We start from the raw sequence: 15,236 nt of genomic DNA on the forward strand, positions 1-15,236 counted from the left end.
CAGACTAGGTCATTTCAGGACTAAGATATGGTTTAATTTTATTTCAATAATTCGCTTGCGCGTAAGGGTCTTTAGCAGCAGGAGGAACCCCGAGGACCCAGAGAAAACCCACGAGGTTAGACAGGCGACCTACTCCTTGTCACGTACAACCAGGGAATCAAAACCACGCCATTTGACTCAATGACAGACCTTATGATACAACGCGTTGATTCAGTCATCCAACCCCCGACCTTTAATTTATGTTTCATAGCAAGAGACAATATAGATAAAAATTAATTGAAGAAAAACTGTATATCGTAAATGCAACTATTACAAATTTATTATATTATAGTAAATGTATCTTTTTAAAATGAGAGGCATGCTGGCTTAGTTTGTATAATATGTTGGCTTGGAAATTTCCCCGGGTTTTCCCTTGTCATTGGTGTAGGACGGGATTTCTCAGCCGGGTTTTCCCTTGTCAGTGGTGCAGGACGGGATTTCTCAGTCGAGGTTTTCCTTGTTAGTGGTACAGAACGGGATTTCCCAGTCGGGTTTTACCTTGTTAGTAGTGCAGGACGGGATTTCCCAGTCGGGTTTTCTCTTTTCAATGGTGCTGCACGGAGGCCCGACATGGACAAAAGCATGGTAAAAGAAAACTTGGCAGTTGAAATTCAGCAGAAAATAGTCAGAAAGATCGCTTGCCGGGCAAAATCACCCTCATAGCACACTGCACTGCGTACGCCAGTCTTCATTAACCCAGTTTGGTGCAGAAACTCAAGGCGTTAAGGGGGGGGGGGGCTGACACATTAATGAGTTTAATTACTATCTTATTGTTTATTTTATTGCAATGTCTTGTATAATTTAATCTCCCCTTTTTAATTGTTATTAGTAACCTTGGTGTATATTGTTATTTCCTAAGATACCATTTTATTATAAACACCGATTTGTACATTGACAAAACATTCTAGGTTTTATCCCGTTTCCGGTACAGTTACTCTGCTTGTCGGACGTGCTATTCTCCGTATATGATGTTAAATGTTTTCCGGTAATAAATAGTCTCAAGGATAGTTCCGGTCTTTAGTTATTATCGAAGATTTACACTGTTACAGTATCATAAAGTCTGTCATTGAATCAACTGGCGTGGTTTCGATTCCCCGGTTATACGTGGCAAGGAGTCGGGTCGCCTGTCCAACCTCGTGGGTTTTCTCCGGGTCCTTCGGTTCCTCCCACTGCTAAAGACCCTTACGCGCAAGCGAATTATTGAAATAAAATTAAACCATATTTTAGTCCTGAAATGACCTAGTCTGTGTCGAGTGGACGTTAAATCCCATCTCTCTCTCTCTTTTGTCATGTCGATCTTTTTTCTGTTTGAATGCTTGACAAACACCTTTAATCAGTATTACCGTGATAAACACCGACATTGACATGATGCTACAACCCCCTGTGGAATGCCCATGACGTCATACCCATGTCTCTAATGTCACATCCATTTTCATCTTTTCATTTCAGGATATTAAAAGATATACTGACGTCATAGTTTCTGTATTTTTATTTCTTTCAGATGTCAAGTTGACGGGAATGAAATACAGCGATGTAGGTTCATTTTATTCATATATTTATAGTTAAGGTAAAGAAAGTCAAAATAGACTTACTATGTATTCTTACCTGAAATGCAATTAACAAAACCGATTAATTCTAGTTCTGGCCATTTGAAGTTTGTATGGTTTCTACTGATTTTACGCGCTAGGGTCGTAACAGTGCACGTCTTTTAATAATCCAGGTTATGCAACCTAAGGTAAACCTAACATAATGGTATTCCTGTTGCGGACGTAAGGGAGTTTGTGTCAAGTGGGGGGGAAACTGGAGGACCCGGACAAAATTCACGAGGTTGGACAGACGACCCTACTTCTTGTCACGTACAATCGGGGAATCGAAACCAGTTGACTCAATGGCAGATCTTATGATACAACGCGCACGCGCTAACCATTCGTCATCTCCCCCCCCCCCCCCGCTTCTTTAAAAAACAATTGTCAACAAAACGTATATGTTGATTTTCATTTGAGTTTTATCGATCTTTGAGGTAAATCTAATTTTCGTTGTTTTTCAGACAGGAAGATTTACTGGAGACGAGTACAAACAATATAATGGTGGTCTGGAACTTATGTTAAATAAGTTAGAAAGATCCCCGTCACGTGATGGGAGCCGAAGATATAATACAACGACGGGATCACCGGAATCTCAGAACAACGAATTCATTTTAAAGACAACAGACGATTCTTCGGAAATTAATGGACAGAATAATTTTAATCGTGTTAAACCTCCAGACTTCATCAGCAAAGCCGTCCCATCAAACAACATTGAACAATATGCCATTAAAACTAGCTATTTAAATATCAGTATTAATGGATTAAATGTGACTGACCCGGAAGTGAATCATCGCCTTGTTGACAGAATAATCCCGGAAGTGTTTAATGATCTTAATGTGAAAAAGGAAAACATAATCAAGCAAGACAAATCGCCATTTTTAAATGACGAACGAACCAAGCAACGTATTTCACGTTTAGAAAAAGTCTGTAAGGCGAAACCAGTCGGAGGGAGAGTCGTGCGCGTGCTCGTGGACCCGACAAACACAATGTCTTACTGTGTTATTCATAAGATAGCCTCTACCCATTGGTTGAGAGTCTATCGGTATTTATGGAATGCCACTAAAAAAGGTCACGTCTCAAGTCCTTACAAGATTACCAAGATGGAGGCCCACCTGTCACCAAAATTCAAAATGGCCGACCACAATTTCAGGTATCCCTTGGATCAAAGGTTAATAATGAGCACGAGGCGTTTTATGTTTGTTCGTGAACCGTTTACACGTCTGTGGTCTGTGTACATTGACAAATTTATTTTAGCTGATAATTATTTTTGGTCGTTCTACGGGCCTAAAGTAGCCCGGATAAACAATATGGTGATACTTCCGGCTTTAAAACCGTGCTATCATTTTACTTTTAGACATTTTATAAATTTTGTTGTGGCCACGGGCGTTAATCCCGATGACATGAATGATCATATTAGGCCGATTCATCGATTATGTAATCCGTGTGATTTTAAACCACATTTTGTGGGAAAGCTGGAGACAATGACTAGTGATAGCGATATAGTCCTTAATTCGATGAATGTCACGTGGGGAGAACCAACTTCCGGGAAGGATCATCGTACATATCAAGAGATGAAGACCATCATCGAATTTAATTTTCATATAGTCAAAGACCTCCGGTTGTTATCGCGGTGTCTGAATCCTGTTTCCTTAGGGAAAAGACTTCTCCGTGCTTTTGTTTTAAATGGTTATATTCCACTGAGTGAAGAAAGTGTCCTTATTGAAAAATTACCTTTAATGAAAGAACGATTACTTGATCTAGTTTGGGGCGTTTATCGCAGTACAAATCGAACACAGGCAATGGTCAAAGCCCAGCGCCAAGAACTAAAAATAAAAGCATTTCAAACCATTCCGTTACAACTTATGCATAAATTACAACAAATTTATCTGATGGATTTTGAACTGTTCGATTATCGTTTAGATCCCCCTGAATTCTTTTATAATAAAAAGACGGTTTAAAAACGATGTAGTTCGAATGTTATATATTAAGGTTACTGTGCAATGTAAGTGTTCGTCTTCTTCTATTAGTGTTTAACTTCCGCTTCCGCCGAGGGTGATATCGCAGACAAGTAGTCTCATTTTTATTATCTTATCTTAGTCGTCTTTCTTGTGGGAGGAAACCGGAGTACCCAAACCACACACGCTCACACCAGAGATTTAAACCACGACTACAAACCAGAGATGACCGGCCAGATAGAGCGAGAGAGAGAGAGAGAGAGAGAGAGAGAGAAATGGGGTTTAACGTCCATTAGACACAAACTAGGTCATTTCGGGACTAACACTTTGTTTAACCTTATTTCAATAATTCGCTTGCGTGTAGGGGTCTTTAGCAGTGGGAGGAAACCGGAGGACCTGGAGAAAACCCACTAGGTTGGACAGGCGACCCTACTCCTTGCCACGTACAACCGAGGATTCGAAACCACGCCAGTTGACTCAATGACAGACTTTATGATACAGCGCGCGCGTGCTAACCATTCAGCCACCCAACCCCCCTCGTCCAGATAGAGCTCGAAGTGCGAAACTCTAGACCATTACGCTATCCCAATCCCGCAATGTTAGTGTGCTCCCTCCCAGGGTTATTTATATATATATTGAGCGAATCTGGTCAACAGTTGGCTCGGCTAGGATTGGGCATCAAAATGGAAATAAACTGAGGTTTAACGTCCAATTGTTTTACATCAACCGGCCTCGTGAAATGGCGTTTAACGTCCTACTGTTCTACACCAACCGGCCTCGTGAAATGGGGTTTACCGTCCTACACCAACCGGCCTCGTGAAATGGGGTTTAACGTCCTACACCAACCGGCCTCGTGAAATGGGATTTAACGTTACACTGTTCTACACCAACCGGGATCGTGAAATTGGATTTAACGGCATACTGGTTTACACCAACCGACCGCATGAAATGAGGTTTAACGTCCTACTGTTCTTCACCGATTGTGAAAATGGGGTTTAACGTCCTACTGGTTTACATCAAACGGCCTCATGAGTCATGAAATGGGAATTAGCGTCCTACTGTTATACACCGACCGGGATAATGAAGACGGGTATACGTCATACAGTGTGCTATGAGGGAAATTTGCCCAGACACAAGCGGCCTAATCAAGACAACCATACGCCATGACCTCGCATAGCGAGTGATAAATAATCACATTATTAAATATGCCCTATCCTTAACAACTCTATAAGCTTCTAAAATTTATTCCAAACATTTGTATGAAGTTGGCCTATTTGCATAATTGAACCCTTTTTTTTATAAACAGGGCCCCAATCGGTGCAAAACTGTAGGGTATTAAACCCCATATCAGTTTATAAACAGGCCTAGTATGGGTGTTTGATCACGACGGTTAGGCAATATAACGACGAATTCAATAGCTGTCTATGGAGTTTTCATCGTATGCAAACATTTCGTTTGGAAGTCTAAATTCTGTGTTCTTGAAATAGAAAACCCTCCAATTCTAAAACAGACGCAATGTGCTGGTTCACCGAGAAAAAAGATAGTCTTGAACTACCAGTTATACAAGACGGACATGAAAGCGATCAAGAAAGAAAGAGGGAGAGAGAAATGAGGTTTAACGTTCACTAGACACAAAGTAGGTCATTTCGAGACTAACACATAGTTCAATTTTATTTCAACAATTCGCTTGCGCGTAGGGGTCTTTAGCAGTGGGAGGAAACCGGAGGACCGGAGAAAACCAACGAGGTTGGACACGTACAACCGGGAATGGAAACCACGCCTGTTGACTCAATAACAGACTCTATGATACAGCGCGCACGTGCTAACCATTCTGGGACAAGAGAATATCTGTTGATGGAGTCTTTCAGTCGATTGTGGAGGTCAGAAATTCTCAGTCTCGAAATACCCCCCCCCCATCTCTCTCTCTCTCTCTCTCTCTCTCTCTCTCTCTCTCTCACACACACACACACCCATACACACACACCCATACATGTATACTATTCAAAAAAAGTAGGGGATATTTGATTTTGGGGGCATAATACTAAAATATGCAAATGACTACGAAAAAAGTCACTATAGAACCTAACAGAAGAAACATTTCCAGTTACATGTGACGCCCAAACGCACCAATAGCTACCGCATGGAATGCAGGTGATGCTTGGGATCATCATGGGGGTCCAACCCAAGATTTGCACGACTCTGACTTTGAATGTTACAGTCATTGTGGCATTGAATTCCAGGGTGGAAACATCAGTTTAATTGTTTTAGTGACCAGAAAACAAATTTTGATATGCGTCGGCTTACCCAAAATGAAAGGTTACGTGCCCTTGGCATGCTACAGATCGGCACAACACAGGCGGTTGTGGCGCGGACGATGAATGTTTCTCAGTCTGTCATAAGCAGGCTATGGTCCAGATACCGTGATACACAATCTGTACAGGACAGACCACGCTCAGGTCGACCAAGGGCGACAACTCAAGCCCAGGATCGATTTATCCGTACCTTGGCCTTGAGAAATCGTGTCATCACAGCAAATCAGATCAGCGCTCGTCTTCAAACAGACACTGGTGTGAGAGTGAGTGGCCAGACGATTCGGAATCGACTGCATAGGGGTCACCTTCGCGCCCGACGTCCTCGCGTGATCCCTTGTTTGAGAGATCATCACATTCAGGCAAGACGTCGTTGGTGTAGGGATCGTCAACACTGGGATAATCGACGCTGGAGCAATGTGATGTTTTCAGATGAGTCAAGGTTCACTGTTGATTTTTTGGACAGACGTAGGAGGGTGTGGCGTCGTCCGAAACGAGCGCTTCCAAGACGTTAACGTCATCAGACATGATCGATTTGGGGGTGGTTCTGTTATGGTGTGGGGAGGCATCACTGTTGCTGGAAGAACGGCTTTACATGTTGTTGCAGGGCGTGTTACAGGCCAGTACTACCGGGACAACATCTTGGCAGTCCATGTTGTGCCGTTCGCACGACGTCATGGCCGCCGTTTCATCTTCCAGGATGACAACGCAAGATGTCACAGGGCCAGGATCGTTACAGGTTACCTACAACAACAGAACATCACCACATTACCTTGGCCAGCACTGAGTCCCGACCTCTCCCCCATCGAGCATGTCTGGGACATGCTTGGACAGAGGTTACGTCAACGTCAACAACGTCCTGCCAATGTCCAAGAACTTGCTGATGCGTTGCAACAGGAATGGGACAATCTGGACCAAAATGACCTTAGACGTCTCATTAGGAGTATGCCACCTCGGATCAATGCTTGTTTGGCAAACAGAGGAGGATTTACCCGTTATTGACTTGGTTGTGATGCTGTGGTAACTTTGCTGTTTGACCCCGGGTATCATTTTACCCTTATAATGGTCAGTCTGTGCCTTACTTAGTCTAACGATCATTTGGAATAAATCGATGAATGTGAACTTCATTTCATTTTGTCATTTGTTTCTTCGTCAGTTTCATTAGGTGACTTTAATAACACTTAAAAATCAAATATCCCCTACTTTTTTTGAATAGTATATATGGTGTAAATCGAGGACTTAGACTGGATCTTCCTAATCGAGGTCTTCATAAATACTGCATGTAGCTGAAAACCACCCTTATTCCTGAACTCTATTACATTAAACGATTATGAAAAGTTATAATTTATACCTCAATTTATATATTTTATGCATTTGACCTTTTACGGAAGAAATGCGGACATGCAGGAGTTTGCAAATAATTGGGGAAACACGACCGGCCGAGTCCGTTACGCCTAACCGAGGACACGCATGGTGTAAGTTGGGAACGCCGCCAAACGAGGTCATTTGCTCTATACTACCATACTGTGGACTTGACACTTATTGTGGCCTTTAACCTGTAAATAACTAAGTTTATTAATGTGGTCATCCGAGGACGCATATTATGTTTTAATACCGACAATTGGGGACTTTGTGTATGTTGAACACCAACAACGAGTACACACACACTCACATCCGAGGACGTTACAAGTGTATATCAATAATATAAATTGAGTGGGATCAATACTCTATATCCGAGAACAGGTCCCCTTTGACCGCATGATCAGCCCACTGAAAGAATATTTTTTTTATTGATTCAGCCACATAAAACTTTTAATTTTCTAAACCAGTCTGACTGAGGTCGTACAGACTGTATGTGAACAATCGAGGACTTGTCTTCTTGACACTTATTGTGGTCTTTAACCCGTAAATAACTACGTTTTTGTTCTCCCTTTGATCACACATGGGAAAAAAGACAACATAACCGTTATAATTGATTTGCGGTGCAATATCGCGATAGAAGAGGGGTTTTTTTTATTAAAGATACATTATGGGAGATAAGATAAAGAGATGGCAGTTCTCGCTATAATAGTTAAAAACTAGATAGTGTAAAGGTAATTTGCTGGAAATTTCAGTCAAATTGATCCACTATGAGCCGAGAAAGAAGCGGGTGAAATTTTTGCATAGTCTCGGTCATCATTACTAAAATCATTAATATAAACAGCATAGCCTCGATTATCCACTTTTTCTGATTTAATTATCAATAGCCGTTAGCGGCATATAGGAATCTAATCCAGCCAACATCGAAGGCTGGCCTTGACATCGAGAGTTTATTATGGTCTGGATAAGTTAATTAATGTCTAATTGATAATTTAGATAACATTTCAGGCCTAAAGAAAGACTTGTAATAAGCAGATTTTGCTCTTGCATAATGCATGTTTAACGTACATTATCTTTTAATACGGACAAATGGGGACTTTGTGTATGGTGAACACCAACAACCGAGTACACACACACTCACATCCGAGGATGTATATCAAAAATATAAATTGAGTGGGCTCAACATTCTATATTCGAGGACAGACCCCCTTTGTCCACAGGAGTAGCTCATTGAAAGAATATTTTTTTAATTGATTCAACCACTGAAACTTCTAATTTCCGGAACCAATATAAGTGAGGTCTTACAGTCTGTATTTGAACAATCGATGACTCGCACACAATCGAATACATGGGAATCTGGATCTCTAATATGTAATTCCAAAATTTACATTGCGGCAGTAACATAATTCATCATCAGCATCACCATTAACATTATCATCGTCATTATCAGTTTGTAATGGTCTGAAAATGATTGGAGTAGTAAAAGAAAGGCTGGAGGCGTTGGGTGAGGGTACACGAGAAAATTATAAACTCTAGTTAACTCTATATTATTAATTAAGAAATTATTTGGTAAATGAGACCAGAAGGACAGTGAACTGAAACGGAGGGGAAACGGAGGGAAGACGGGAGAGCGCAGCGAGTGTAAATGGGGGAAATTTAAAGTCAATATCTTAAAATATAACCGCTTAAGATATTAACTTGAGCTTTTAAAGTACTAACATTTTCAAATTTCAACTTGAACTTAATCTTTTAAGATATTAACGTAAACCTTTAAGATATGAAAGATACATTCCCACGAAAGTATTTATAGGGTAGTTATTTCCAATAGAAGTATGGCAAATTTGGTATATGAACGTAGAGACGCCCAGTCTTACTAGAAAAATACTGGATGGGGCAGGCACTGGACAAGAATGTCAGGGTATTACTTACTGTTAGTCCGACGGTTTATTGTCTGCCAGATTAACTTAGGAAGTTGTTATTATTTCTTAATCAAACAGTTAACTGGTATTTGGAACATTGAGTGGTTTAAACCATCATGATGAGATGGCAACATTATATGTTTTATATTCATGTTCAAACGAACACGTCATGTGATCAGTTATTTGTGTATAAAACAAATGATAACCTCCCTTGTTCAATAGTCTAATTGTGGGAAGTATCCTTGCGTTAAAAAGAAATAATTATTGGGGGGGTTCTCGCTGTAAATAGTATGCATCAATTGTGTTTGGAAATAAAATCAATAACTTTTATGTGGTCGTTAATTTTAGATCTAAAGGTTTTAGCTATCAACTTCTTGTCGACATGTTGCTTTCATTTTTTTCACGAAAATAATATTTGATATTGGTGCTTTAGTGTTTAAATCCTTGCTCGTGATTGGTTATTCAAGATAAACGTGGCTTATGGGTCGATTATGTTCATGTATGAGGAAAAGTATAACAACATCAATGCAGAAACCGATATAAATATGTCTACACATTCAGAAACAAAATTCATTATCGGCTTAAATCGATATTTGCATCCTCAACGGGGACACGGTGGCTAAGTGGGTAAGACGCTGGCTCGCTTGCCTGGAGGTCGTCGGGTGTTCGATCCCTGCATTGGTCGAGAAAATTCAGCCACATTTTTGCCACGTTTGAACAAAATTGCCGAACGAGGCATTCTGAGGTTTACAGTGTTAATTTAAACTTTTAAGAACTTAACTTTTTAAGATATTAAATTTTCTCCCGATGGGTCCCGATGTTTTTGCCCAAAGAAACGAAGTAGTCCCGTCAGAAATAGAACTTATTAAGCATCGGGAGTGGTCTGGTGAATGTGCACTGATGCTTAGGCTATGGTCACAAACTTCCGGGAATGCCCCGCCCCGAGCAATTGCCATGAATCATCGAGGATGGCTCCCAATAACCGGGAAAGCTCCGGGGTACCTTTGCCGATAATCAAAACATCGGGTGAATATTCATGTCGGGAGATCTCAATCGGCGGCACATATGCCAAGGTCCTACTGGGCATTTTTTGCATCGGCGATATACTACCGACTGAAATTGATGATCCCCCGAGGCGCCCGGTGTGAAGGGAAAGTCTCGGGGTCATCATGAGCAATGTAGAACCATTAGGAGGACTCAGGAGAACTGCAAAAAATTTCAAAGCTGGCATTGAAATTTCTTCCGATGTGTTCCCGACGTTTTGTCTGGAAAACAGGCCGGGAGGGCATGCCGGCAGCTTTCCATATCGACGGGGAAGCTCCGGAGATGCTTCCCTGGAGCAGTGAAGCTTCAGCGAAATATTTTGCTTCAAATATACTCAAAGGTCGCCTGATAAGTCAGCAAGACATCGCCGATGCTTCGGAGTAGTCGCGGGCCATATGAAACCATCGGGAAGCCTGGGGATAACTGCGATAAATTTCAAAGCTAGTATTGAAAATTTGCCCGATGTTTACCCGACGGGGAAGCTCCGAGATTCTTCCTTGAAGAATACTTTTTCCCCGAGGCATCCCGATTCAAATATCCTCAAAGGTCCTCTGATACATCAGCAAGACATCGCCGATGCTTCGGTCATGCCCCGGAGCATATTTCGCGGAAGCTCCAGGGAAGCATCCCCGGAATGTCCTTGTGAATCTGGAAAGCTCTGGGGATGCCTCCCGATCTATTTTCCTGACAATGAAAGCATTGAAACTTTTCGCAGTTCTTCCGTGACCTCTGTAGCACCATGGACCTTCTGTCAGACGTGGAGAGCGGGAGATCCTAATCGATCGCCACATCCTACGTACGACCCATGCATCTTTTCTTACTACATATCTTAGTAGCCTTGTTATCGTCAAGAATTTGCCTCTAGCTGTCTTTACTTCTGCCTCACGTTGTGTATTTACTTCTTACTGTTTTCTTAAGACGTTTGTCTTCTCAGTAGTTATAACAATGCAACTGTTCGTTTTTACATTTTATATATCAAGCTGGATACATATAAGCATTAGTATAGATTACAATACTAAAGTCAATCTCAAACCCTAGCCAGCCAGACTCGATATGGGCGAGTCTGCTGAATAGAAACTTCTACATCTTTTCACTTCTAGAACCAAGCTGCTGTCTAACGAATTCTCACAAATATGATAGTTTTGTAGCTTTTGGCTTTGGATCTTCAATTATCTAATTGGTCAAATATGATGTAAATAATTACAGAGATTGGTCAAATAAGCCAAATGATGCAATCGTAAATTTCCGTCACATGTTTTTCGACACAATCTATCCTTGAACTTAAAACCCCTTTCCTGTTATTCTCACGCTATTTCACAAACAATTAATTTGCGTTTTAAATAAACTCATACCATAGCTACTATACTGACAATAGAGAATAATTTGTAAAGATAAAATATGTTGTTTAACCGATCTTATTTCTCTATTCCTTGTCTATAAATTTAAAAACAATGTCGCAACGATGATAGTGCTACACCTCACGATGGGTCCACGTGGCTCGCGATGCCCCAGGAGCTCCCCTAGGACACCTGAAAACCTGTTCCCGACGCCTTATATCTTTAGTACATCGGCAAGGCAAAAATTGCCCAGTGGTACCTACGCATTATATAACACTACTTGAAATTGCGCGACTTATTAATATTTCAACTGTTGATTACTCATTACTTTATCTTTATCATTTCGGCAATAATCTTATATGTTACGCCAGGTAAAAATAAGTAATATAAGTTACGCCAGAAGTAATATAATGACTAGATGGCTAGATTTTTAATATCGTGCGGGTTTAAAACGGTTAAGTTTAGATATGGTATAAATAATAACTTATTTCTCCCATGTGACCATATATGATGTGTATGGTAGACATCGGTTAACTGAGAACTTGATACACTCCGTGTCCAATAAACACTCACTGCGGACTTGATACACATAATCATATTTTTCCCTTTTCAGATCACACACACGAAAGATACACCCCAACTGTAGAATACCGCTTAACGCGGATCACCTCAGATCGACCTTAAAATCAAATGGGATATTAAATCCGGGCGTCTGAACATCGTTACAGTCCTAGATTTAGTTCAAAAAGTCCTGGGTTGAACCGAGGACGTCCTCGGTTGACACAGGTCCGTGATTAGAAGGTGTGTCGAGTGGACGTTAAACCCCATCATTGGCTGCACTTTCATGAATAAGCAATCTCGGGCAATGAAATTAAGCACGTGGTACATAACTGAAAACGGCGACATTATTAAGTCTATATATTGCATTAAAATATGACTTGTTGATTTAGAGTCAAATCGACTATTGGCATGATGTAAACATATCGACATAGTTTTTGTCGTTTAGAGGTGAATTTAATGTGTCGAGTCGACTTATTAAGTCGATTTTTTGTAAGATAACTCATGAAGTTGACATATTTTAGTTCGATGTGTTGCGATATTATCTCAATAAGTAGTGACCCAAATACGCTTCCATAGCAAAATTGTCTTTTCAGAGATAAAATCTTCATAACAATTACAATATGTTAACATATTACCAACTTAATATTGCGGTATTTATCGCGCTATTGACCCCTATACGCTTCCATGCCTAACAACCACCATAATGAAGATCTACTCCGAAAGAAATGTCAACACTGGTTTGTTTGTCAGTAAACATCAAAACCTTCAAAATTATTCCACGATTTCTACCCGAAAAGCCGACGGATGGGAATTATGTAACAAACCAAATCGCGCTATACGTGGATATAGAGGGGATCTGTCCCTGCTTTCCTATTGGCAATTTATTTTCCTTTTTTGGTTGGGGGGGGGGGGTGTCTCTCAGATTAATAACCGAAATTGCCATATTGCTATAGTTAGCTTTCCGCTTTATGGGTTCTCTTCCGGCGTGGTTTCCTCTTGTCGGTGATGCAGGATGGAGGGCCTGACAAGGACAGCTGTCTAGTCGTTCGGATGGGACGGAAAACCGAGGTCACGTGTACACATTGGCGTGCACATAAAAGATCCCTTGGCAGTTGGAATTCGATATAAGAATAGGCCGTAGCGCCGCTGCCCGGGCAAAATTTCCCTCATAACACACTGTATGGCGTATGCCCGTCTTATTAGCCCAGAGGAGCAGAACAGTAGGACGTTAAACTCCATTTCATTTCATTTATGGGTTGTCATAATACTACACGTTCCCACGATTATAAATCAGACTCGAGGCCTACTCTGACAAGTTGAAAAATTTTAAATATAACTATTATTTTTAAGAATGTTTTGGATATCGCTTCGCCCAGCTGGTCGTCATTGTTTATAAACGATAGATGTGCAATTTTTGTACAACTGAGTTTCATTTATATAAACTATCATAAGGTGCATTGAGCATATTAATAATTAATAATCATTAAAACGTAATAAAAGTTTGCATTTTACCCAGTTTCAAATAGCTAAAAGAAATTTATTTTGTTCGTTCTGCACGACTGTCTTTCATTTCTTTCATCTCTTTCTCGGAAATATTGCACCAAATTGCCCGGGGGTTTTATTTATCTAAAAATCACTACCTTTTTTAAAAAAAAGTCCCCAAATATGTTGTCCTCGATTCGCTTCATGGATAATTATGGATAATTGAAATTTTAATAAAGCCGCGTAATACCGACACTGGTAAGGTATATGGAAGCATGTCATTTATTATATAAAAACGTGAAAAGTATATTTGCATAGACCAAGCTTCAAGAACTCCTAACATATCTTTATCGAAAATGTTGTATGCACATATGAAACTGAAGCAAAGAATGTAACAAACTCTTTTAAGAGCGTTGAATATGATAAAATGCCCATTTTAAAGCTAGCACTGTAAGATATGATATGACATATTTTGTTATTTTGGGTGATAAAACACGTATCAATCACCAAGAAAATAACATTTTTTTACCAACTGTTCAGAAAATGGAAGAAAACTTAATTTAGAGTGATCCTGTATTTGTAGGTGTTTTTTTTTTTCAATTCGGTCTAGATTTGTCAAGACAAATAATTCCTGGTAATCTCACCAATTGATAAGCATCTTGTGGCGAGGAGATTAAGGTTGTTGATTAGGTAATCAAGTTTAGTTTGTGATCATCATGGACGCCGCCGCACGATCATAATATTAATCAGATTGGTGTACAATTGGCTAAAGTATTTATAATATATACGGGGATCACGTGGCTAAGTGAGTAAGACGCTGGCTCGCTAGCCTAGAGGTCGGGTGTTCGATTCCTGCATTGGCCGAGAAAGTTCATCCTTGTCAGTGATACAGGACGGAGGGCCTGACAAGGCGGCTGTCTAGTTGTTCGGATGGGACGAAAAACCGAGGTCCCGTGTACACATTGGCGTGCACTAAAAGATCCTTTGACAGTTGGAATTCGATATAAGAGTAGGCCGTAGTGCCGCTGTCCGGGCAAAATTGCCCTCATAGCACACTGTATGGCATATGCCCAGTTCGGAGCAGAACAGTAGGACGTTAAACCCCATTTCATTTCATTTCATTTATAATATATACTGGCTTTAAGTACAAACGATTTTGATATGACCATTTTATCTGCTTTTAAACCATAGTGTTTTAGATAATAAATCAGACGAATAAAACGCAAATAACGAGAAGACAAACCAAATGTGGAGTGAAATTAATAAAAGCAATATAAATTTTGGGACAGTATGCTAATTTTAGGAAGACTTTTAATTTGTAACAGTCCTCTATATTTGCTCGGGGCAATTACGACGACCATTTCCTAACTCTGTATCATTAACTGACAAGCATAACTGGCTATATAATCCAGATATCCCTTGCAATGTAATGTGAAATGCGATATGAAATCCTTGGCTATTATATTTCTCTACCTATAGAGAGAATAAAAACTGAAATACTAAAGAAGAAACTAGTCCAGTTGGTTTTGCGATTTGAACCCATATAAGAATTTGCTACTTTGGAAACAAACTTTGATGAGTGAAACTTGTTCAACAATATGCCACTGTATTTATGGAAAATACGAAGGCTTATACGTGTATATAA

General features: G+C 40.3%; 1 protein-coding gene across 5 annotated transcripts in view; it reads left to right on the forward strand.

Annotated features, from left to right (window-relative positions):
• The window catches only part of LOC126824037 (carbohydrate sulfotransferase 11), a 50,617-nt gene extending 47,028 nt beyond the window's left edge, over positions 1 to 3,589 (forward strand). For 4 of the 5 annotated variants that reach the window (XM_050553183.2, XM_050553181.2, XM_050553182.2 and 1 more), the window contains 2 exons: positions 1,541 to 1,572; positions 2,087 to 3,589. In XM_050553183.2, coding sequence (XP_050409140.1) covers positions 1,541 to 1,572; positions 2,087 to 3,583 — 1,529 coding nt within the window. In that variant the 3' untranslated portion in view covers positions 3,584 to 3,589. Of the gene's footprint in view, positions 1 to 1,540; positions 1,607 to 2,086 lie in introns of all 5 variants that reach the window. The other variant, XM_050553186.2, reaches the window with a different exon arrangement.
• Positions 3,590 to 15,236: the final 11,647 nt, after the last annotated feature.

This window comes from Patella vulgata, chromosome 6, assembly GCF_932274485.2.
Source record: "Patella vulgata chromosome 6, xgPatVulg1.2, whole genome shotgun sequence".
Classification (NCBI taxonomy): domain Eukaryota; kingdom Metazoa; phylum Mollusca; class Gastropoda; family Patellidae; genus Patella; species Patella vulgata.